The sequence below is a fragment of the Poecilia reticulata genome, chromosome 8 (genome assembly GCF_904066995.2).
Source record: "Poecilia reticulata chromosome 8, P_reticulata-male-v2, whole genome shotgun sequence".
Lineage (NCBI taxonomy): Eukaryota > Metazoa > Chordata > Actinopteri > Cyprinodontiformes > Poeciliidae > Poecilia > Poecilia reticulata.
In genome coordinates this window covers 11,331,364-11,358,288 of record NC_088837.1, presented here as the reverse complement: position 1 = coordinate 11,358,288, position 26,925 = coordinate 11,331,364, and the positions used below count along the sequence as shown (strand labels likewise).

Genomic DNA, 26,925 nt, shown 5'->3' with positions numbered 1-26,925 from the left:
ATAATTATTAAGTTTCCCAAAAGTTAAAATTTGGGATTCAGTTACACCTGGTGTCCTGTGCACATATGCATGCGGTCACACTGCATTCTGACCATATGGCGTCTGCGTCATCCGCATGCTCTTAAGTGCTTTTTCCTCCTGATGCTGTAAATGGAGAGGAAGTCAATATATGTTCTATCTATAGCAACAACGAGCTCCGCTTGAAATGCAGTACTGAGCAAAATGTCGTGAACCAACCTCACATCTTCAGATTACTGTCTTAATACTTCAAATTGTCTTTGCAAGTGATCTTAAGTAATATGTTACAGGCTTTCGAAGGTCTTTCAGAGGTTTTCTTTAGACTACAGATCCATTCAATAAATTTGAATATTACTGAAAAAGTCCATTTATTTCAGGAACCTTATCACTAAGTGAAGCAGACTTGAGACTAGGTCATAAGTTCAATTGAATTGTTTGGATTTCATACGAGTCAAATTCCAGACCTCATCCGACTCACAACCTGTAGCAAGAATTGAAAATAAGAGTTCACAGATGCACTTAATCAAAGTTCAAAAGAGAGAGGACAATGATTCAGGCCCCAGATGTGGAAAGCAGCTGGTAGAGACAACCTGAAATACGTGTAGCTGTGACTGCAAAGAAAGACAGTTCTGCACAGTATTGATTCAGAAATCTGACAAAAGAGTTACACACATAATACATGGAGGATTGTTTGTCTCAGTGTAGCAGAATGTAATGAAGCTCAAGAAGTATTAATGCTCTGCCGTTGTCACATACATAGAGCATATGACAGTAGGTCTATATATTAATATGGAAAACTCAGGAGATGTTGTGCTATGTTATGAAATTTCATCGAAAGCAAAGTAAAGCAAGGACTATCCTACCAAACAAATTCATGCAAATATGAAAATGACATGTTTGCCCATCAATTAAAATTTTTATGACAATGGCATAATGTCAGGATTTTAGATTTGATGCTCTGCCATTAGATTTCTTCTGTGTTTTTCTTTATTCTTTCATTCCCTTAAAATTCCCTCAGGAGCCTCTGTACGTTTGACTCTTGGAGTGTTTTTTTTTTTTTATCAGTAAACCCACTCACCTATTCTCCTTTCACAGCATTCACATTGTTTAGTTTTTTTCTTCCTTACTTCTTGTCAGATCCAACTCTTACCGTGCCTGTTTTTGCATGGATGATTGTTGCAACTTACTGTTTCTTGTGTGTGCGTGTTTCTTTTTTTAGCCTGTTTTCCTTCCTCCAGGCAGCGTTTTGGTTACTTGCATAAAAAATTATGAAAGGCGTGTTGCTTATCTGCCTACTAGCTTTTAATTTGTATGGACATTCTCATTAGGCCAACAACGTAATATAAAACAAACATACATATTGTTAATGAGCAATCTCTGTTTTCAAGTCTCTCTTTAGTAATATGAACAACTGGACAATGCTTACTACAGAGCATAGTTAGGCTTATAATTCTCGGTCTGTCATTAGGAATACATATTCTATTTTTATAAATGGACAAGCAATTATGCAGTCTAAACTCATAACCAACTCTGCCCAATGTTAGAAGAAGGTAATATTCTGAAATATTGGCATTGCCCTTTTATCAGCCACAGACATTGTGTCAGTCATAATTTAATTAAAGTCACCAGGACAAGCCGAGCGACAAAAGGGGAAAGAGAGATGCACAAATGAGTCAAGAAGCAGGAAAGGAGAAAGGGACCAGTGTAGTTTTAGGTGGTGATCTACATTCGCTGCAGGATCTAAATTATTCATTTGCTGTTCTCCAACTTGCTTTTGTCAGCTGATAATGTAGGATACTTGACTTCTGTTTGTAGAAGTTGTCTTGTATTCATCTGTGTTCTTTCATGCAGTCTTTTCTTGTCTTTTTTCCCCTGCTTGTTTTTCGCCGGACGGCTCAAATGGTGTTTTCTGTTTCTCGTCAGTCTAAATACGTCCAAGTGCTGTTGCTTGTCTTTGGACCGGCTTGGAAAGTAACAAGTGTGGCTTGAAACAAGTCCTGTTGACATAGAAAAAAAAAAAAGGTGGAATCTCCACCTTCTCATTCCAATTTTTTAACCTTTTTTCAGTGTAAATAAATGTTTGAGAGCAGGCCTTTCACAGGATTCTGGTGTTCAGACAAGAGCTGAAGAAAAATGTAATAACGTGTAACAGCTCTTAAGTAAAATTTAAAAAATCAGCAATTATTACTACGACAGATGGAATAACAAAACATTGATTAAATTAAAATTGCTTTATCTATGTTATTTACTTGGTAACTTTATTTTTATATTAAGCCATAAGGTCAATAAAATACCCCAAATATCACGTTATGAAGGCACTCATGGAATAAGACCTTAATTTTTGGAAACATGTCCTGTTTGATTAAACTGAAGTTGAAGTGTTTGGCCATTTTGGCAACAATTATTCACGACTGTTTGCAGCTTTAAAATCTGAATTTTTCCAAACCTTGGTAAGTGGTCCATGCCTAGTTGTTTGTTATATTTTAATTTATTTTTGTGGCAGAAATTCAATAGTGACTTGAGAGGAAAAAGGGCAGAGAGAGAAGGGGGAAGAAATGCAGTAAATGGACCAGACCTGGGAATTGAACCGGTGACCACTCCGTTGAGAACTTTAGCCTTGTCTTGTGGTGCGCTTGCCCTACCGCTGAGCCATGTGGTGGCCCCTCACTGCTTTTAAATAATTAAAACAATTTAAATTACATTTCAGCTTAGTTTTCATGCCTTACTATGATCCCATCATAAGTGAACAGTGACACAAGTGTGCAAAAGTCTAATGTACTGTAGGCTTAAGTTAGAGAATACTTATACATGTTAAAGTTACACTATACAGTTTTATTTTATTTTATTGTTTTATAATGTTTGTAATCAACAAATCGGACTAAAGCAGAATAGAAACCGTCAAAGCAACTGGTTAATAGTGTTAGGGTTTCAAATAACAGCCAGCAAACATGAATGCAACCTTAATATGTGGCTCATATTTAAGCAGTGATATGCTGAGATATGATCATTGAGACAGTATTTATTGGTAGTCTGGGTCATGTATGGGCACATAGTTCTGCCAGTACCAACCCCAACCAGGTTCCGGCTGCACAAAAGAACAGGTAAAAATGAAAAACACCAAAACCTTTTGGCACAGTCCCCAGACTGCATTGGCTAGCAGCAGCTATTTTTAGCCGTCTGTTTTGCATGAGGCTCTTGGGCAAATGTTGTAAAGTAAAAGTTTGGCATTTGAATGAGTCAGTCTCACATGAAGGTGAAGGATTTTAATTGGATGCAACAAGGTGACTACTGCCTTTGGAAACTTTGGTCCATAAAGCAAAGGGGCTATTTCAGAACAGAAACAGAAAAGCACAGTTTGGATGACAAACATTATTGAGAGGGCAGAAAATTAGCATTGACCATTTGTGTGTAAATTAAACTAAGTTGTGAAAGTTGTACTTAAGATGTTATTTTATTATTATTACTTACTTGAAAGGACATTCTGGGATGTTTAACCTGCATTGCATTACCACAAATTAAATCCTAACCTTTAATGGAATATGTGTTTGTTTGATTCCAAAATGTCCATTAGCTCAGACTAACGTAATGATATACAATCAAACTGTAATGGCTAACTTTAGGAAACTTCCACCCTTTTGTTTGCCTTTCTTTTTCTCTCTTTTGCTGACATTCTTTTTGATGGATATGAAGTGAGGTTTTGTCATTTCTCATGTTTCACAGCCACAGCTTTTTCCTCCCCCCTTTCACTCAAATATGAATTATCATTCTCTTCCAGCTCTCCATGATGACATTTCTGTTACTATATAGAATTGAGTCTATTTGACTTCTATGATGTTAATTTAAAACATTAGTCTCGATGTTTTTGGAGGAATATTCTGCAGAACATTCTGACGGTTGCAAGTGTAGTTTAGCATTTTTTAATTGGTTTTCAGAAAAGTTGCTAGGTGCATGAGTCTGTTGGCACACGTGCAACACTTCTTGTTCTGTCTGTGTGTCCTTTGGGCACAATCTGCCTACCTTGTAACTTCGGCTGTCTGGTAATAAATGTGTGAGTTGATCCATATCCTTAGCCCCTAGGCACACTCTCAGTTGCACACAAAAAACAATAAATTCTAATCTTTCAGAATACTCATTTCTTTGTTACATAATATTTGTAAAAGCTTTCATCCTCAGTGTCTTAAAACATGTTTAGAAAATTATTAGATTATGGGGGTTTAAGCAAAACCTCATTCCCACTACATGCTGGTACCTCTGGAACATTTCCACATTTTATTGCATTACAACCACAAGTCAACACAAAGTACCTCATAATTGCAAAGTGAAAGCAAAACAATACATTGTTTTCAAACTATTTAAAAAAAGAAAAAAAAGAAAAGCGCATTTGTATTCAGCGTAGAATATCCAAGAGCTTTTTTTCCACAATATGTCTCAACCAGGTGTGGAGATGTAGAGACTAAAATCTGAAGCTCTGTTAAATTAGATGGAGAGACGCCGTAGAAGTTAATGTTCAAGTCTTCACACAGATTATCAGTAGAATACCAGACTGTACTTTAACTAGTTCACTCCAACCCCCAAATTTGCTATTACCTAAATCACACAATGGTTTCGCTGGTTGCATGTTAAGGCTCTGAAAAATTTCTACCTCACTTTGTCTGCTGAAAATTGTAGCTGTTTTTTCCTAGTAATAGTTTGTATTTTGCCCCATCCACCTTCCCAACCAGCATCCCTGTTTCTAATAAACAAAAGCTTCCCCACTGCATATTACACAGACGATGGTGTGCTCAGGGTTATGTGTGTCTTACCACACGTGATACTTTGCGTAACTGTAAAAGCTTTATGTTGGTGTTATGGGAAACAGCCATGTTCTTCCACATATCCACTGAGTCCCCTGCATGTGTTGAAGCAAACTGAAAAGAGGACGTCTCTCTGCTTTTATTTCAGCAACCGGTGTCTTCGTGCCACTCTTCCACAATACTTGTCTCATCAACGGATCCTCCCACTTGAGGGGCGGCTCGCTACAGCTTCTCCACAGCTACTGTGGGCCTCTTGGCAGCGTCTCGTGCGTCTCTGCTTGCCCCGGTCTATCTGTTTTGGTGCATGGCCAAGTCTTGTTGAGGTTGCAGAAAGAACATGTTGTTTCCATTTCCTCAATGTTAGACTGGGCACTGCTGCTTGAGATTGTTTGAAGCTTGGGATATTGTTTTATTACCTGCCCTCCCTGCTGGGTGTGTACCTTGGTCATCACGATGCTGTTTATTTACTCAGAAGCCTTTAAGGTCTTCTCAGGTCTGCTGAAATAAAATGACACTCAACTGGACACTATGGGTTGCTTTCTTAAAATCTCATTTAGTTTAATTTCAGCGGTTTTTAAATATCAGATTGCTATTCTGCTTATCAGGATGGCTGCAGTTGGTGACAGTAAACGCTCCTCATGGTATTTACTGTAAACTTTACGTGCGTGGTTTAGCACGTTCATCCAGTATGTTTTTCATCGTGGCTTTGATACCATGCGCATGATCCGCACCACCTGGCCGTTCATGTGAACAAATTTGACCGCAGCAAACGTACAAACATGACCAGCTGTGTCACCGGTCATGGCTGCTCAAGCTGAAAACCGTCGCAAATCTAGTCATGGTCTTAGCAGTTGCTGCATGCGAATCTAAAATGCGATGATTACAGTGTGAGCCTTTCTCCTTTCTAGAATCATTGTGGATGAGTGTTAGCATTAGATATAATATGTAAAAAAAAATCAGTAAGGAAAATATTAAATTGGACTTAAAATTAGCTATGCATCGTGATAGCAATCTGGGTGTCAGTTGCTGTCCACTGCGGTCAGATCTCATGTGTGCAGATGTTTTACACAACATTTAGTTTATTTGATCCACTTGATTTGATCAGTCTCTGCATCACTGCATCATTTCAGGCATATATTTGAAACGCTGCACTGAGAGGAAATACCAGATGCAGTCAGCGAAATTAGAAACTTTTACCTGTAGAGAGCACAGTAAAGACTCTTTGTTCTTCTAGTCATTCATTTTCATTTTAAACTAAACACTTTAATGTAAATGTTTCCTTTTTTTCCAAGTCCATATCTTCCTTTCATGATTCTTCTCTATTTTCTCTGAGCTCTGTGCTCTAACTCTGCTGAATTATTCAGTTCCAGTCGAGTTCGGACCAATGTGTGTGTGTCTGCAAATGTGTATCTTTGCGCGCGTGTGTGAGAGAGAGAGAGGGGCGCAGTGACGCTCAAGAGATCTATTTTTGGGATTTGGATACGTGGAGAGGGAGAAAATAGAGGGAGAGCGTCTGTGATGGATTGATTTTTTTTTCTTTTATTTATGCTCATGTTTTTTTGTGTGTTTTTTTTCCCCTCTTGGTCACGTGTTGCAGCTGTTAGTAGACATACCCTGTTGGAGGCCTCCACTCTACCTGCAGGGCGTGCTGGCATGCTCTCAAACTCAACTCTGCTCACTCAACATACAAATACACGTCAGCAGTGAAAAGAAAGGGAGTAAGCGGCGTTTAAATAAGCCTGTACTGTCAAGTATATATGAGCACAGTTCACATTAACACAGCGCCTACGTTCCCTGAACATACAGCTTATGTGAAAAAATGTCACGTGCTGCCCGGGCACACACATACACACACACACGCACACACCCACACACACACACGCACAAACTCCCTCCTGCACACGCCACTGTCAGCATCTTGTAGAAAGTGACAGCTCGGCTATATGTGGGTGATGAGGGAGGGCTGGTGGCAGGGCGAGAGAGAGACAATAGCCTTTGTGTAGGAAGTAGAGAGAGCCACCATGATAGTTTATGAGCTACCATTTTGAAATCATGATTTTGTCAGCATATGGGCTTTTTAAAGGGCAAAAGTGACTGTTCAGTCTATAAGTTTGAAAGCTTATTGGACCAAATTAGCCCTGCTTGTGGCCTTGCAGAAAGTATTTATATACTTTTTTTTTACATTTTCTCTCGTTGTTATATGTGATATGCAAATGCAAGATAGTGTATAATTGGATTGCGTGAAGGAAAAGTCTACTTGCTATATATATATATATATATATATAAATATATAAATAAACCTCAGTTACTTAATACCTTATAGAACAGATTTAAAACTGTAGTTTTCATGTTTGGCTTTAAGCAAGACCCAAATGCAGGACACTTGCAGTGCAGAACAATATATATTTTTGAGAAAACCTAAACAGAGGAAACATCCAACATGCTACAAAGGCAATCAGGGAGAACAACAAAGGATTAACAGGGAGATAATAAGGGTAACAGTAGCAGGTGATTTCATGGAAGGAGTCAGTGGAAAACAACGAAGAAACGGAGCTATATATACACACAGAGGAAGGGCTGGAGCGTGACATAGGAACCAGAGGGACTAATCAGGAAGCAATAGTGTGCAGCTGAGAGAGAAGGCAGGCAGAGGGAAGTGAGGAGATGAACAACAGCTGTGTAGGGAGTCAGGCAGAGGGGAGGAGGAAGCTAGAAAAGGGAGGAAGGATATGGAGAGATATAAAAGGCCTGAGAGTAACTCAAATGATGAATGGAAAGAGAACACTAATCGAGGGAAACATGTCCAAAGCACAAACGATAAGAAGTAAATTGAAGTATTGAAGTAAATATTGTAGAAATGATGAAAACCAAAGTTGTAACACCATACAACTTATTTTGAGTTATGTCTCTACCAATTTAGAGAGTGACATTATTCTAAGCCTTTCTAGTGAAGCTCTAACTGTATGTTTAGGGTCTTTGTCCTCCAAGAAAGTGAAATCTTTTGCTGCCTCAAACAACTGACCATCCACCCGTCATTACTTATCAGCTTCTCTGTGTCTGATGAAAAAACGTCTTCCCCTCAGCTTGATTCTGCCACTTGCACATTTCTAGGTTGGGATTGTATGTTTGTGTGTATTGTTGGTTTTCTTCTACCCAAAGCCTCTTGTGTGAAGCCCAGCCCAAACAGGTCAAATTTTGGTTGGTTCTATTATTCCACACATTTAATGTGTCCCTATTAAGGCTTTTGACAATCTGCAAACAAGACCTTTTCATCATGTCCTTTCAACAATGGCTGTGTTCTTTATAGCCAAGAAATACCAGATTTGTAGAGTGTGTGGCTAATAGTAGTCCTGTCATTTGATTTTCCCACCTGAACCATTGATATTTGCAGCTTCTCCAGAGTTATCATGGCCCTCTTGTTTGCTTATTTGGCTAATGCAATCTTTGCCTTAGTTTAGATTGACTGTCACATCTCGGTAGATTTGCAGTTGTGCCAAACTATTTCCGTATCCATACATCGAACAGTGATTTTAAAAAATCGTGTATTCTTTGCATCTCTCTGGGTTGGTCTCCCACCAAATTCATCACTTTTACTTGCAGATAAAAATGTTTCATGAGGAAAGCACAGCCTTTTTTAAATATCTATTTCAACTAGATGTTTTAAAAAAAAAAAAACAGCACCTAACAACCATGAATAGTGCTGCACTACAGGGTAATCGGAAATCTGAAACCAGGCTTTGAGTGAAGCCATGAAAATCTATTCAAATTTCGTCTTACAAGAGCAAAACGAAGCACTTCCACCACTTCGCTTCTTATCTCTGCAGCTTCAGATTATCAAAATAATTAGCTGGGTTTCAACCACACTGCTTAATCCCATTCATCTGATCAAATCTGAGCTTCTTAGGCAGAAGTGACAAGAACGTAGAGTAATTATTTGAGCTGCTCTGCCACTGCTCCATAATGTAACAGGGCACAGAGGAGGGAGTGGGAAGAACGGAGAGGAAAGGAATTAGAGATTTAAATTAAGTCTCATAAATGAAAGAAGGGAGAGGGGCGTACATGTATAAGATCTGCATTTTTTCCTACCTTTGTGTCCTGAAAACATCATAAAACGTTTGAAGATGAGTATTTTTGTTTTCTAGGATTTTTCTAGTAACATTTTATTTTAAATTTTTTCATGCATCCTTTAACTTCAGGCAGTTTTGGTAAAAATGTTTTTCTTAATTTAGAATGTATGTGAAAACATTCTAGACTTGTTTAGTGACAATGTTCATGATATTTACAACACAATAACATTGATCAGTTTAAATCAAAGGCATCATTTTGATTCAAGTTACTTCATTTTTGATTCTGTAAACATGCCAGTTTATTCCTTATGTATATAACTATTACATATAATTGTATTTCTCTTTGCAACAAGGCATGTATGCTTGTAACAAAAAGATGGCAAAGCTACAAAATAGCCACCAGCATCCACCTTAAGAATCACTCAAGTAAAGCAAACCTCCCAAACAAAATAGCTTGAGATAAATTTCCATTTTTTCACCAAAAAGATTATTTCCAAATACATTATAGCTGAAGACTTGGCATTCAATAAACGATTGTCAGGGTCTTTGATGGATTTTTGACCTTTTTCTAAAATCAAATGGCTGTTAGATACTTTTAGTCTGCTTGGAAGTTTTTGATGCCTGAAATTTCTTTCTTTCTTTTTTTTTTTTTGTCTTTTATTTGTCGACTCTCCTAATGTTTTTAGGGCTAACCGCCCAAAACGGATGTCTTGGTCAGCCTTAAGAACTGGTGTCACTATTTATTTCAGAGGGCACTTTTGAAATGTTCAAAATTAGGTTTGGTGCTCAAGCATCTTTGTTTAAAATGCATTGCTAACTATCACAAACAAAGCCTGTAGTCAGATTTAATTCTCCACCGAGTGAAAAAAAAAGGATGTTGGAAATGAAGAGTGGAATGAACTCAGATGGACACATTTTTAGTGGAGGTGAATTTGTGCGTTCTGTTCCCAGCAGACCGTTTTGAATTTTGATAATTTTATTCTTTGAGTTTCTTCACCAGGCATTATGCAAATATGACAAAATCCAGTTAATAGATTTTGCTATGTTCATTTCAAGTGGATCACTATTTCATAAATAGTTATGTGAAATGAATACCTTTAAACCACTCTGCTTCTCCGAACCCCATATTTAGATTTGACTCCACCTTCAGTATATAAATTTACACAGTGTGTGTATGTGTGTGTGTATAACCTACTTATGGCAGAGCATACACACGGCTCGGCAGAAGAAAATACTGCAATCTTATCACACCCCTGTGTAATTCTCTTGCTTTATTCCTCATTCTGCTCCAGTGTGCTCTTCATCTCTTCCCTTCTTTCGCTCTCTTTTATTCCTCATCACTCATTCTTTTCAACCATGTCTGTGCCCACAGGACAATTTCTTTATCCTTCTCCTTTTTTTTGTCCTCCTTCTTCTTTTTCACTCTCTCTCATTTTTTACCATCCATATATTTTCCCTCTCCTCTTCCCGTTTTTTTGTTGTTGTTTTTTTTCCTTACTCCTCATACGGTTTGTGTTCTTGTGCATTTGCTGACGCGGCACCATTCCATTTTCCTTTCTCTGTCTCATTCGATATTAAACAGAGATGGCGAAATGATTGATGGGCGGGCTGGGTGAAAGAAAGTAGGGAGATGATGGAGAAATGCACAAATGCAAGAGCGAGCCAGGGGGGTGAGGTGGGGGGGTAAAAATGGAACAAAGAAATGAAGGAGACTGTAGAAAATAAGCAGAGGTGTGGCAGTAAGTGGTGGAGGTTTAGGAGGGTAGATGGTGGGAGAAATATATCAGAGGAAGGCACTGGCTGCAAAGAAGTGAACATTAGAGATTCCACGTAGAGTACTGAGGGACCAGGTTAATAAAAGCCATTAGAAGTGTGTCTTGATGTATGTCAGATGCTTTCATCTGCACGCTCTTTTCTTTGCAAGCGCATCGTTCTGCAACCGAACATCGTGCTCATTTTCACAACACAAATATATGCATGCATGGATTGAAAACGGTGATAATTCAAGGCAAATGTTATCTAAAACAAGAGAGAGACAGACAATATGGAATGGGTTTCGGAGAACATAGTGTTGTCATCTCTTTTGGGCTTGATTGTGTGCTGCTTTTTAAGAAGGGAGGAAAGATTCATTATTGAAGGTTTATAGCAAGCTATGAGTCATCGGTTCTTCTGAGTTTTGCATGCGTCTGTCTGCTAATGCATTACCACTTGTCTCAGTAAATATTTTAAACCTAAAAGTCTGAAATTCAAGAGTTTGTTCACCCCATGTGAGTAAAAGATTAAGCAATCAGAAATAAAGCAACAGCAACAAAAATATATTAAACATGCATTCATTTTTAAGGCCTCGTCAGTGTCTGTTGAAATATATTTTTTTTAGCTTAGGCTTAGTTTATCCTTTAGAAATGAATCTGGTGAAAATACCATCAGCCAATGCAACAATGTTCTTCTTAAAATATGAATCCTTTTGCTTTTTTACCCCCCATGTTTTTTGCATTTTGTATTCAGCCTTAAGCCCCTTTAAACCAAATTGTATGAAATGCAATAAGTTAAAATGCTCTGCTGGATTTTAACATTAGAACATCTGTCCAAACAGGCTGCACATCATATTTGCTGTCTAACTTTACCTAATTCTTCTGGTGCCAAACTATTAAAAAAATAACAGACCTTGAAAGTACAAAAAAGACTAAATCAGCAAAATAATCCTCATCTGACAAAAAAACCAATATGTTAAAGACGAAGATGTCATAGCTAAACAACATTTACAACAGCTATTTTTCTCACTAATAATAAGGGCGTGATCCAGTAATTTAATATACCATTTGAAATCATTTTGTTGTTGTTCTCTTTCACCTTCAAACAGAGTAATTCATTTTTAACAACAATTTTTCTCCTCCATCATGGATGAAAATAAAAGGGTGCCCTGAAATCAGGTAGAAAAGAGTAAGAAACAAAGATCAGTTGATCAGAAGAAACAGACCTTTTTGTTACAAAACTGTTTAAAAAGCCTTGGCAGCACTTTAATTATCAACATTGAACTACATTATCAAGTGAAAACTAAAGATTTTAGCTCATTGACTCCTTCTTCCTAAACAGACAGTCCACTAACACACGGAACATGCACAATATAAAGTTTAAAAAATGAATGAATCAATCAAAAAAGGTTTGGACATGGTGTGTTGCTGCTAAACTGTTTTACACATCCAGATGTTGATTTGGTTCCTCTTGCTTTTTACTCCTTAACAGTCAGTCACCAACTCCTGTTACTAAGGGAACAGCTTCTGCTAATGGACGCAAGAAAAATGGGGAAAAGATGAAGAGGGGGGAAATAGGAAGGGAGCATAAATGGGAGCCGTGATAATTAGGTTAGCTTAAAAATTTCAGATTTTTCTGTAAGTGAAACTTTGTATGATCACACCTGTTTTTTTCTTTTCAGTTCTCTTTTAATGAATCCCTTATTTGTCTCCATCGCAGTGGCATCCGTACAGAAATGCTGCGTGCTGCCCCATCTCTGCACGTGATGTACAAAAGTTTCCAAAGTCAGGGGGGACAAAATATTTTTTAAAGAATCTGAAATCAAAATAGAATGATTCATTCTGTAGCATATAATGAGATTTCCATTCCCTTCTCAACATAAAGTTATCCTTATCCTTAGAAGTGCTCTTTTTTTTTGTTGTCACAAAGAAATTAAAGGTTTAAGTAATTTCAAAGTCTTTTTAATTATCCGCTTTAGGAGTAGAATGACCCCATTAAGGTTTAAACATATAGAACATGATAAAATATCTTTCTAATTCCTTGAAAACACATTGAAACAGTTCTTTAATGTAGCACCAAGTGCAAAATTAAAACATCGCCATCATTAGCTAGACACAGCGTAGTGCCATATTTTATTATAGTGTTTGAGTACAAAATGCAGCTGAGCAATAAAAACCTTAATTACTAAGGTGCACTGATTTACATCGACACTGTTTGTTTGACAGAAACAACCTGTGATGAAGACATTAAGATATGAACAATCTTTTAGATGCTGTAAGCCTGTATATGGAGCTGAATGGAATAAACCTCTCTTGTCCAGGCTCTCTACCACTTTGGTATAGCCTATGTCTGTGTTTGTTTTGTTTGTCTGCGTGGGAGACGTGTTACCAGAAAATACACTTAGCAGAGCATATTTAACTGACTCATAACGATGAGCTTGTGGGTGTATGTGTGTCCTTTTGTGTGTGTAAACAGGCAGCAGTGGCAAAAAGGCAAAAAGAGAGGCGAGACAGAGGTCCGTTCGAGCTTTGGACCCGCTGTCTCTTTGACTCATTTACAGTCCGGGGAATCAGATAGTTCTTCTTTCTTTTAAGCGTTGGACGTGAGAGTAGGGAATGAATCTTAATTGTTACTTCACGTACACGTGTCTACGCATCGTTGCAGAAGTGCACTTTTTAGAAATCAGCAAAGTAATTGTGCTCTTATTTTCGATGCTCAAAAAGTCTCTTGTCCAGGCACAGGCTTGTGTGAGAGTGTCACGACTTTAAAATATGTAAGCAAGAAATAATCACTGCTTTTTATTTAAATTAGAAGCCTAACGCTGCAAAAAAATAATGCAGCATATTGACTATTGCCACCATAGTAAAGTTATCTAAATCACTGATCAGCAGATTTTTAAGTTACTCAAGACTATCTGCTGAGATAGTCGACTACTTAGCAGACATGCTGCTGCACATACAGGTTGCCTATGTTGCCAAAATTACTTTGGTGTGAAACAATTTTGGCTAAAAAGTGGGACACTCGGGGATGTTTGGCGTGTCGGACATCATAATTGAGACCCATCATGTCAATACAAGGACTAGAAATGGTATAACTAAAAAGAGACAAAAAAAACTTACAACTTTAATTAAGATGTTGATACATGTGAACCCAAGAAACTGCTACAAAAGTTGTAGTTGCTACAAAACATTTTCTATGAAGAAAACGCTGTTTTTCTATTTCTGTGTGAATGTAACCCATTTGTGTATTTTAAGCAAAATATGCTGTTTGTTGATCATTTTTTTTGTTTTTTTCTGGATATCTTTCTTGCTCAGAGGAATTGAGAGGAGATGATCTTTGCCAATTATGTACCAACTTTATCAATTTGTGTAATGCAATGCATACTGTGCTATGGATAAAGTGCTGTTTTGAATAGTTGGAATTATGCCATGATTATGTGTGAACACATTTTACACTGAAAAACTGATCCAATTATTCCTTAACTGACTCTCCCTACTCCATTTGAGTGGATGATTCTAGCTACCATCATTGCCAATTGCATTGTCCTAGCTCTTGAACAACATTTGCCTGATGGGGACAAGACACCGCTGTCTGAACGGCTGGTGAGTCAAACTTATATTAGACTAAAACGTGTCCAAAGTTAACAATTTGATTGTTTTGTTCTACATTTTTATTGTCCTACTTAATTGTAGCTCAGAACTTAGATGCATGTTTTTGTAAAAGCTCACTCAAAAAGCAAGCTCTAGTCTTCTGTGACTAAGCTCCTCATTGTCATTTTTATTCTCCTGCTGTCGTTTTGTCTTCTTCCATAGGACGATACAGAGCCGTACTTTATAGGAATCTTCTGTTTTGAGTCCGGAATAAAGATCCTGGCGCTTGGTTTTGCCTTTCACAAGAACTCCTACTTGAGAAATGGATGGAATGTCATGGACTTTGTGGTGGTGCTAACAGGGTAGGTAACTTTAGACAAATAACATGCATGCACACTAAAATGTGTCCTTTAAATGCTGAGTCTCTTCATAAAAAAAAACCTCACAAAATTCAGAATCGTCTTTTCCTTTAGTGTCATTTTGGGCCGCTTTTTGTTAGTTTTAACGTCCCAGGATTCATTACATACACACACACACACACACACGCACACACACACACACACACACACACACGCACACACACCACACACATGTGTTTGAGTGTCCTTTACCAGCTCGTCTGCTTTAATGAATGGCCCCCATTCTGCGCAAGGTAGAAGTCAGATCACAGAGCTGAGCCGCAGGCAGCCAGTCGCCTGGGTGGCGAACAAATGTCACCTCGGTATACACTGAGACAAGAACGGGCTGAGAGGACAGATGGAGCAGACGCTGGTGAGGAGGCAAGATGGGAGGTTTAAGAAAAATGGACACATGTTGGTAGTCAAGTAGAAACATAGGAAACAGTTGGATGAAGAAAGAAACAGGAAAAATAAGTGTGTGAAGGACAAAAAAAAGCAAAGTTGAATGTGAACTCTGAGTACGTCTAGAGTAAGACGCAATAATTTTGTTGAAGGCAACAAAAGTGGATTAGAAATGGTGGTACAAAACCGGGTGGGGTCCCATTCAGAGCAGGTGACTTTATTTCTCAGGTGACTTTATTTCAGGAGTGAGCTGTTAAAACATTATAAAACTTAAATGTTTCAAATCAAAATTAGTTGCACAAGTTGTATTTTCTTTAATCCACAGCAGGCTAAGGTTGTTCATAAATTCTTCTACTGTTTATTCACACCAGTATAAATGTCTGATAGAAAGCTGCAGACAAAACCACATAATTATGTTGCCCTCACCAAGCTTCTGGGAGCATAACTAATTGTTTGAGTGCTCTTCTTGGCAGAATTAACAGTTCATTATATTAGTTGTTTTTCCAATATGGACCTAACGTTTAGGTGTAACCCACAAATTTTCAAGCCTGTGTTGAAGGCTATAAAAAGCAAAAAGCAGAGGTGACATTGTTAGTTGGGATATGCATACGTTTAACCTCTATGAATAATTTATATTGTATATGAACTAGAGAAAATAAAAAAAAAACACAATTATTCCAAACTTTTGCACTTTAAAAAACATTGAAGTCACAGGTTACATTTTCAGTCCGCCCAGGGAGGAGGGACATCTTTAATGCACTGCTAAAAAAAAAAAAACAATTACAGCATATTTGTGCATATGAGGTGTGATATAAACTTCTGTTCTGAACAACATATAACAATTGTGGCATTTTTTGCAGACAAAGTGTCAGGAGAAACAGTGATTGCCATCTGTTGCTCACCTGTTTTCTCTCTCACACTTTGTCACAACCACACAAATACTGTACAGGCACAAATGTTCTCCCTCCCGTCTGGCGGTATGGTTGTAAGCTTTAACAAGAGCAACCATGACACCAAGCTCCTCTCAGTGTGGCACAACAGAGTCACTGTGAGAGAGGCGAGAAGACAAGTGTCAGCGAGACAGCAAGATGCAGCGAGGAAGATGAGGAGGGGGATGTAGTGAGCAGGAAGAGGAGAATTTCTGTGAATTTGAAGTTAACATGAACAATTACAACCCCAGGATATATTAGAAGAATTAATTGGAATTTGAAGATACTTCATTTCTTCATCGTGTTTAATCGTTCTCAAGTCAGTGAGATATTTTAGATTTTGCATTACAGTGATCCCAGAATGCTCTTTAAGCTCTTATTTCTCAAGTATAAACACCGAAAACAAACTGTGCTTGTTATGATTTTGTTAAGAACAAAAACTGTGATAAAATATAGTTCAAGTATTACAATAGTGACCAGCAGTGAAAATGATAACTGGCACTTCAGGTAGTATTTTTTTGTTAGTTCAGGTGTGAAAAAGGGAAATTGACAAAAAAATTAAGAGGACTAAAAATGAAGTGAAAAAGAGAGAGATAGTTAGTTACAAAGAAAATAGGCATAGTGGCGACATTCAAAAGGGAAATTAAAAAGATGCTCTATGAGTACATACAGCAATAATAGTATAACTATGTACAGTTATATAATTACGTATGTCAGTATAGGTCAGTACAGTTATATTTATTGTACTAATAATTATTAGCACAATTGAATGACAATAAACTCTGTCTATGTATATAATGCATCACCAATTTAAAGAACAAAAACGGATTTGGTGTGCGGTGGACCGATGTCTCTTCCTTTTTTATGACAAAGGTGAATGGTGTAAAGATTTACACACAATGCTGCAGCTATTGTGGGGATGTTTCTGTGATACATTACATATTGTCCACTCTCTCTCTCTCTCACACACACATATTCTTTGTTGTGCTTTCTTTGAATGGCGGTTCACAGCTCTTTGAAGATAAAAGACTACTTGGCCTTTCTTTCTACCTTTGGTTGGAAACCTTTGATAACATACTGACCAGTGTCCATGCACACACACGCACACATGCACACACACTTGGAACTACACATATTTCCATTTCAAACATTACTTTTCATTTCGTACTCACTATATTAGCTCTTTGAGTTGCTCTTTTTAAAACATTCAAACTCAAAAATGTAACTTACGCTGGAATACAATGACGAGAAAAGTTACACTCTGTAGCCTTTTGGCATGCCATTTAATTTGTGTTTTGTGTTATTGATCGATCTGTTGTAAATTTGCAGAGTGGTTTGAGCCTGGGAATAGGCTAGTTGTTTCTAATTTCTAATATTGATTATTAGTCCAATTACTCTTGGTTTATAGCCGTTCCTACCATAAATAACTCCCTCTGCTGTACCTCTGCCTTCAGCGGCTGCAATATAGTTCCTCACAGAAATGAATACAAAAATCTTTGGGAAATATATATATATATATATATATATATATATATATATATATATATATATATATATATATATATATATATATATATATATATATATACACACATTACTTTGAACCCATGCGTCTTAAAAATGGGCTTTGGGGGGCGTGGGAGGTTGAGGAACGGGAACGGGGGTTTCCAGGCGCATGGTGCTATTTAATAGCGCAATCAGGCAACTATGCTACCTACCACTAATATGAAAGTCCTGTAAATATAGACTGTTTAGGATTCTGACAGGCTTGGGAGATACAGGGAAAAGAGATTGGCATCAATCCTATGGCTGATATTTAAAGATAAAAGTATAATTTTCTTCACTACAGTAAGGACAATTGTAATTTCACCTAAATTACATTTTTTGACTGTGTGTTCAACTAAAAATCTGAAAATGTCTCCCTTTTTTTTTCTTTTTTTTTTTTTTTTTGCTTCATGGCAACTGTGTCACCCATTGCACCTATGTGTTGCCCTTAAGGAGTATCTCTCCCAGTTTAAAATGTGTCTGCAGGTTAATGTGAAAAATTGCTGTAATTCCCCATAGCATTAGCATTCAGATAATTAAATACTGTGCAGGCTATTCTACAGGCATCTGCTGCTGTCATTTAACAGATTTCAGCACACTGTACTTTGGATGTTCAAGCGTTCTTTCTTTTGCTCTGCTTCTATTTTTTTGAAAGGGATTTCAATAAAAGATTCTAATTTCTTATCGATGTAGTGTGTGACATTCTCCTAAAAGAACATTTACTCTCACACTAAATCCAAAATACTTTAGAGTATCATATAAACAGCACAGGAAAAGATAATTTTGATAATTTGGAGAAAAGAAGAAATAATTTTGCCTTTGCTGAAAGTGAACATAAGCGATTTGCTGCATTAAGTTGAGCTCAGCTGAAGGATACATGAATACATCAGACAATGTTATTGTTGGAATTGTGTATATGAATTCTCAATTTTCATTACTTTAGTCTGCCTTTGCCTAAAGTGCAGACATAGAGTTTGTGTTTATTTGTGTTTTGTTTTTTTTTAAGTTCCACATTAGACAGCCCCTCTGTCTATCAGGAGTATTAAAAAAAAGTTTTCCGAAGGTTTCTCCAAACAACCCCACCTCCTGCATTTGTACTTATTTTCACTCAGTGTGTTTTACATCGCACCCATTTGCCTTGTGGATCTGTGTGCAGGTGTTCACATGTCTGTGTCTATCTGTTGTTGTTTCACAAAGAAAAGCAGAAATCAATTTGGCTCCTCCCTTGGCCCTGTTTCCAAGGTGATACAAAGATTATATCAATGAGCCGATGTACCTGTTGCCATGGAAACATTTATGAATGAGATAGGGTCCTGTAACCGTGGAGACGGTGTGAATTAGGAACTGCTTCGTCGGTGTGACACTGTCAGTGACAATGATGCCGTTTGGGAGCTGAATTTACATCAGTGTTGTTTTCATCATATTTTCTCGCCATGATCACATGTATTGTCTTCGTTTAAGTGTGTTTTCATTGAACATACTATTCTGATGCCATGCTATTCTGATAGTTGTATATTTTATTGTCTTTTTTTTTTCTTCAAAATCTTATCCTCTGTAATGGAAACACAGTAGCCCGGTCATTGCCTTCCCATGCAATTTTGCTCGATTCTCATCTGATCTTCTTTCAGTGTTCCCTATTTTTCTCATTCGGCTCGATTTCTTTGGTTGAGTTTCAACCGTGCCAATCAGCAAACCAAAGGAGGAGTTGTGAATGACTGACATTGATTTTCCACGCTGTTTCAGAATTGTAGCCTGGCAATGGGAGCGGAGCAAGTGAAGGAAGCCATTCAGGCCACGTTAGCAACGCTTGAGCAATTAAAGTCTGAGCAAGATATTTTATTGCTGCCAAAGATGTTGTGGCTTTGTTCCCGGCTGGGTTGTTTACAGTGCACACAATTTCTGATAAGCTTCAAGCTGGCGTGTTACATACATCACAACCAAACGTTGGCAGTTGGGTAAAATAATATCCAATTTTTTAAAACTTCAACAGAGTATTCGCTTCCAGCAAGCAGTCATTTCTAGTCTGGAGTCCAGACCCTGTGTACGAAGCAAAGCATAGGAAAAGAGTCTGGTTTATTCCACACTGAAAAGGGTCTGGCATTTTGTCTGCTGTCAGAATACCTTATGTTTGTATTTTAGCGTTTTTTTCTCCCAGTGCAATGCTGACTAAGAACCCTTCTTTTTTTTTTTTAGCTACATTAAATTTATTTACTATTTTATTGTTTTTATTGTTGTTATTTATTGCATGTAAAACCTTGGCTGGAACACTTTCCATCAAAGGCGAGACATTAGCTGAATGTTCATCTGTTACATTGCTGTGAAGAACTTTCGACTAATTCTCGTTTGCAGAATTATTTTCAATTCACTGAAGGGTTTAAAAGCATTAAACCTGCAGTATATATCTTTAAAAATCAAGTTCCTCTGCCTCCTACTATCATTTGTAGCCAATCAGACCCAGGAGCAGGGTCTTAGTGCTGTCAATCACTCCCCTCCCCCTGACTCTCTGCTGTGCTGTAGCTCATAACCAACTCGAGAGCTTGCTGTGAACCCTCAGGCTAGTGAGCATGGTCACCGATAATGACGGATAAACAGTCTTTCTTCAACAATAAACTATTAGCACATTGGACAGCACATGGTTGACAACACTAAGGCCTTCCTACTTATCCACAGCAGTGTATCTAAAGTAAGTAGTACATTTTGAATAAGCTGGAATATTTCTTCAACATCGGGTCAATGATGTCTTATGCCATTTGTTGTTTAATACTCCCTTCATATTATCCTGCATCTTCCTTCCCTTTCAATTATATGAAACTAATTAAGGGATTATGTAAATGACGTTCCACTGCTGACTTTTTTATTTTTTACACATGTAATACTTCCACAATGGAATAAAAGGAGACCTTCTCAGTTTTGCTCTAAAATGACCACTCTTGATTTAATTCAGATGATTCATTCTGTCTTGACCCAAGGTAGCTTGACCCATTCAGTATGGCTGCCTTCCATGAAGGTCATCTTTGTTTTTGTTTTGTTTTTCCTGAAATCAGTGAACCAGTTGGCTGCACACACTGTCTGTCATTGCTTCACAAGTTGGCTGTTTAGATTTGTCGCTACCTCCTTACCATGCAGATTCATTGTAAAAGAGGCTGTTGTTTCAATGGTAATTAACCCTCGTGTCCAGAAATGGGGTCCAACCGACCCCACACACTTAAAACTTGTATAATTTTCCACAGTCCTCTACGTTTTCCTCAGTCCTCGCATGCACAAGGGTTATAGAATCAACTTGCCATTCTTTAATTACCATTGAAGAATTACCAAGAACTACCATTTTTGGTAACCAAACCATTCTTGGATCTCTACCAGTGCAGACCATTATACCAGTGCTGTCCCATGTGGCATTTCTGTTCACCCACTGACTCTTAGATAAAGTTGCTTTTCCTTCTTTCTAAATGCGATGTATTCTAATCGGAGCATAGTGGGCAGAGTTCAGAGTCATGATTAACTTTCTGCTGTGTCACTTCACATCTTTTTGGAACAGAGGAAAGCAGAAATGTGTTAGAGCGATAGGATGAATGAAAGAGAGAGACAGAGAGAGAGACAGAAGTGGGAAGTACGGATGATTCACAGAATGCGTCAGACAGAAGGACTGACTGGAAGTCTATCAGCACCCAGGAACACCTTAACCTTCTCAAGCTGTTAACTTTGATGATCGGTGTTGATAAAGGTGCTATAGCGCACACCACAATGTGTTTACTGTGTAGCATGACTGAGAAAAGCTAAATGTGTCTCAAACAGACAAAATAAGGAAAACAGTCATTCAGACTATCTGGTAGTACGTCCCTCTGTCTCTGTTTCCAGCCCTCTTTTTTCATCTTTCCTTTTCTTTAGCAGTCCCTCTAAAATCTGGATACAGAGCAGTATCTCTCCCTCATCCTGATACACTTCTCTGTCTTACTTTACTTGTCAGCTCTATTGATTGGTTTGGCTCTTACAGGATTTACATACAGTGCTCATCCAGTTGTTTGTAACGGCCTTGCAGGGGTTGTGTGTGGATGAAGGGGAATGTGAGAAACACAGAGTTTGACTGACAGTGACAAGCCCGACTGGCACGAATATTGATTTGCCATGAACACATCTGAGCATTTATCTTTTTTGCTTTCAGGATTTTGTCCACTGTGGGCTCAGATTTCGACTTGCGGACCCTTCGGGCTGTGAGGGTATTGAGGCCTCTCAAGCTGGTGTCCGGTATACCTAGTAAGTCAATACCTATTATTGGAACGATACAAACTTTTTCAAGTCCCCAACTTTATCTTGGAATTACTTCTTTGATGAATTTTGAAGACTATGAGCTGTTCTTTTTTAAAATTCATTGTTTTAGATGGTTTTAAGGACTAACAGGCCTTAAAGTCAGTGTTTTATGCTGATTCTGTGTTTTTTTTCTTGAGATGAATGTTGTTAGAATTGATTATTAAATTAAAGTTGCACAACATGCTATTTTGCATTAAAATGAAAGGCTGTTTTACTTAGTTTTTCTGAAGAATCAGGGTCAGCTTGGATCCTCTCTATTTCACGACCCAATTTATGTTAAAAGGTGACAACAGAATAAGGAAGGGTCGGTTCAGGGCACAGCGGTTAGCCATAAGGCTCAGTGCAAAAGCAAAAAAGTACATTTTTTAACTTAGAGGTACAATGAAAAGAAGAATCAGATGCTTTCATTTGTCTGAAACTCCAGATGTATTCATTGATTTTTCTCAGTCACAGTTCTACAACCTTTAGTTTGATTCTCTTCTGGACTGATTCTTATATCAGGTTCACAGATTTATGAAAGTGAAGCATTCATTATGCATGTTGAATGCAGCTAACCAAAATGTTAGTTTTAGGAGAATGACAATGAGGAGCTTGGTTCTTTATGGAAAAGATCTTTATTGTGATCCGTGGTGAAAGTCATTGATTAGATCAGATTTCGAGCCTTGTGGAGAGGATATAAAAACTTTATTTTGGCTGGTACTTGAGTTCAGTTATAAAGCAGCTTTTGTTAAATATAGACTACAGGAACATGTTTAGAGGTGTAGAGATGCCCCTGGACACATCTGAAACTCTGCTGCTGCATATCCAGAAGACTGACGAGTCCTGTCTTGATGGATCAGATGGAAAGCACAAAAGTGATACATCTGGACCAGATAGTCATTTTCAAGTAGGAAATAAAAATCGTGTTCCACAAAAATAAGTGTGTTTCTGCTGTGCTCTTCAGGCTTACAGGTGGTGCTCAAATCCATCATGAAGGCCATGATCCCCCTACTACAAATTGGCCTGTTGCTTTTCTTTGCCATCCTCATGTTTGCCATCATTGGTCTGGAGTTCTACATAGGCAAATTCCACAAAACCTGCTTTGACAACCACACAGGTGAAAATGTCCTTGTGATGAATAGATATTATAGTTTATTCAGGTCTATAAGAAATAAAAGTAATACCATTGCATGTACGACATAATGACCTGTGACTATTTTTGTTCTTTTATGAATTCTTGCTTCTGCCCAAAAACAGGTGAAATCCGGGAAGAGTTCCCATGTGGCGAAGAACCTCCGTCCCGGGAGTGTCCAAATGGCACTGTTTGCAGGGGACGCTGGTTGGGACCAAACTTTGGCATTACCCAGTTTGACAACATCCTGTTTGCTATTCTCACCGTCTTCCAGTGCATCACCATGGAGGGCTGGACAGACCTGCTCTACTATGTGCGTACAACCAAGCAGAATGTTTCTGTTTTTTGTTTTTTTTCACTGTGTTGCCATAAGGCTTCATGTTGTACAGGTCAACCCACTTTATACAACACAGCAGTGAAGCAGTACCGTTGGCAGAGTTTAAGACCGTGACGTGAAGCTACCACTAGGCTCGATTGTTGAGTCATTCTTCCTAGGTTTGAAAGGTCTGTTGTTGCGCAACACCTCCCTCCCCTTTTCTCTCTCTTTACTTCCTCTTCTCAGAGGAGGGAGATGTGCAGCCAGCTCTCCATCTAACGGGTAATTTGAATTTTCTAAATCTGATGGGATTTTATCCTGTTCAGAATTGAGTAAACTCTGTTTAAGCTGGCGTCGAGAAAGACTAGCCTGGTTTCTAACGACCTCCCCCTCCAGATGTCCCACCCTTCTTCACCCTGTGAATTAGCCATATTGAGCAGCCTGCAATAAGCTAGTTTCACAGAGCACACCTGTTAACGGTCGCTCTTTCTCTTTATTACAACTTGCACTTGTTACTGAACTAGGTTGGTTTTAGTGACTCGGGCGAGTCCCAAGGGTGTTGTTTTAGTTTTGGCTAAAAGCAACCTATAAAACATTTCTACTTTTTCCTCCCAGAATCAAACTTCATAGCTATTTTACAACCATCAAAGAACTTTAAGGTGACTCATTAATTGAATGTCCACAACATCTTTTAGATTTTCTTAAATGCTAATTATTTTATTAGTAAGGCAATTTTGCAAGGGTCAGTACAGCTTAATTCAGTAGCAGAAATAATCAAATAAGTAAAATCAATAATCTAGCCTATCTTTCCCTAATGCTGACACTGAGAACTAAAAAAGGGAAACTTTGAGAGAGACGGACAGAGTTTGGCATTTTGAACCCCAGAACTGGCCTGATGATGAAGAAGGTGTTGCAGCAGCAGGAGGAGGTTCCCAGTACAGGAAGAGTACTGTATAGAGCGGCAGGTCTCGGGCCTCAGGGTGACTTCCTCATGCGCGTAGCGGTACTCAGCTTCGTGTCTTGCAGCTCTGTAGCTCCCTTCTCCTCGTCTCACGATCTTCCTGGTCCCACGGAAGGAACACACCAGTTCTTCCTCTTTGCCTTTGTTCTTTGCCTTTGTCTTTATCTTTGTCTTTATCTTCATCTTTGCCTTGGTCTTTGTCTTTGGGGTGTGAACCCAGCTGATGTGAGAAGTGCGATTTGAAGCCACATGTTGCGGGGCTAACGGGTTGGTCCCCATGTGCAGAACAGTCTCCGGTTCTGTGGCCCCGGCTCTTCTTCAGCTGCAGAGTTCTTTGTCCATCTCCGTCTTGGCTCGAAGCTGCCTGAAGGATCCAACCAACGATTCCTCTTTTGCACCCACCTTATAAAGGATTTATCCACCTTTTGGTGCGTTTACATTGGCTAGCTTTGTTGCTGTGCCTGTCTCATTGGCTGACTCCTTGGACAGATGATCTCATATCCATCACCCTGGAGACCTCATGACCTGATGTCTGTTCTAATGTCCCCAAGTTGCTCAACAGTTCCTCCTACCTCTGTTTCCTGCCCAACCTTTTCTTAGGCAAGTTGAAGTTTAGCAATAAGGCCTTGGTCATCTCTGCTCTCCTATCAGTTCCTCTTTTCCCCTGAATTTTCACCTACCATCTACCTCCAACACAACATCAGTGACCTTTAATTACAGTTACAACATTTTACACCTTTTCAAGTTCAATGTCAAAATCACATTTATAACCTTTTTGATTTAACATTCATTTATAATGTTATAATAACCATAACTTATTAGTTACTCTTATTATAATCATAATGTGAGTTATTACAGACATTTCTGACAAGAAACCAAGAATACCCATTATTCTAATTATCTGATACCATGTTACAGTTACTTGTTTCACCTTTAAGTACTTCCATAAGTGTGAGAGTAAGTGTAAATATTCTTATAATCAAACCAACATCAACCACTGGTTAAACCAATATTAATTATTGGCATAATTATAAGTCATTATTTTAAGTATTTTACTCTGGGTTTTATCCAATCTCTCAAAATGTTTAGATTTTATTCTTTAAAAACCTTTAATACTTTAAAATAAGGAATGGTCTGAATTATTTTTAGCCTGATGCAAGATAGAAACTTCCCCTTTTCTTCAGGAAACCAGCTCTTCCTGTTCATGACTCTCTTTCTGCCTGACTTTGATTTTTTATGATTAAATAGAAAAAAGTAGAATTAAACAAAGTTTGCAGGATACAATAACAACACACACAACCAGATTCATTTTATTACAGTCTGACTCTATTGTTGGGTCTTGATGTCACCTATGTCATTAATTTTAAGGTAATTTTATTTATTATTACTATTAAACTAAAATCTCCAGCATGGGGAAGTGGGATGAGCTCGACTTTTCTCGACAGGTCACAATGACTGCTCCAGACATGTCTATTTTTATTTTGCCAAATTTGCTGTCTTTGCCTCATCTGACTATCGCACCCATCTCCAGTTGGACTTGACTTATCTACATGGCTAACTTTAGACTTCAGTTGAACTTCTTGTCAGTTTTGAAGTGGGGGCTTCTGTCTTAGCCAGTGTCGTCTTATTATATAGTAATGCAACACTGTCTTCAGTGTGGAGAAGAACACTTTCCAGTACAGGTAAATCTAAGAAAAAAATTATATTATGAAAAGGTTTTTGGTCACTCATTTTAAAAAGTGAAATTAATATATTATATGGATTCGTTGCATATAGCGTGAAACATTTCAAGCTTCTCTTTCTTGTCATTTTGGTTAGCATGACTTATAGAGAGTGATTGCCCAAAAGTCAGTCTCTCTGAAATTTTGATATTTTATAAAGTAAGTAAAAAGAGATGTGTTACACAGGAATATCACTGTTGTTAAAAGTATGTTATTTTTTTCCTATGTACCGTATTTTCTGCACTATAAGGCACACCAGATTATGAGGTGCACCTTCAATGAATGGTCTATTTTAAAACTTTTTTCATACATAAGGCGCACCGCATTATAAGGCGTTTAGAATAGACGCTACAGTTTGGGTTGCCACCCATCCCGTACAAATGTGGATGTGTAATAATAAAGAAGTGGTCCCCGAGTATTTTATATAGTAGGCTGCCCCAGTCATTGTTTCACTCACAGTGTTGGTGTTGCGATATTGTGCCCAACTGCTTTCTGGGTAACACAGACCAACCGGCACGCTGCCGCCGCGGTCTCTGTCTCTCTCTCCCCCCCCCCTCCTTGGTCGGCGAGGAGAGCCTTCCGTGACTGGGCCGGGGCGTGGCCGGACGATGGTCACCCTTCTCCGTTCGCGCACAGCATGTTTGTGGAGAACGTGGTGCTAAATGACCTGCAGACGACCTGATTATGAGGTCCGTAGGTAGATAGGTCAGTCATACTTTATTAACAAACCAGCGTTCTGACAACTATCCCAGCATGCACCGCGCGCATATTCTTCTACGGGCAAAATGAAATCGGCGGCTGCTTGCCGTAGTTGCTAGACTTGTTGTGGCTCAGTATTGATCCATATATATGGCGCACCGGATTATAAGGCGCACTGTCGGCTTTTGAGGAAATTGAAGGTTTTTAGGTGCGCCTTAGAGTGTGGAAAATACGGTACTTAATTCTCAATCTCGGGTTCTTTTGCACAAACTACTGCATTAGTGCGGTGTGACGTGGAGACAGTCATCCTGGGTGATT

At 38.4% G+C, this 26,925-nt stretch overlaps 1 protein-coding gene across 19 annotated transcripts in view; it reads left to right on the top strand.

Annotated features, from left to right (window-relative positions):
• cacna1aa (calcium channel, voltage-dependent, P/Q type, alpha 1A subunit, a) overlaps positions 1 to 26,925 on the top strand; it is an 84,568-nt gene that overhangs the window by 5,383 nt on the left and 52,260 nt on the right. For all 19 annotated transcript variants that reach the window (XM_008415832.3, XM_008415833.3, XM_081609891.1 and 16 more), the window contains exons 2-6: positions 14,127 to 14,232; positions 14,443 to 14,582; positions 21,654 to 21,745; positions 22,743 to 22,895; positions 23,036 to 23,223. In XM_008415832.3, coding sequence (XP_008414054.1) covers positions 14,127 to 14,232; positions 14,443 to 14,582; positions 21,654 to 21,745; positions 22,743 to 22,895; positions 23,036 to 23,223 — 679 coding nt within the window. The remainder of the gene's footprint in view (positions 1 to 14,126; positions 14,233 to 14,442; positions 14,583 to 21,653; positions 21,746 to 22,742; positions 22,896 to 23,035; positions 23,224 to 26,925) is intronic.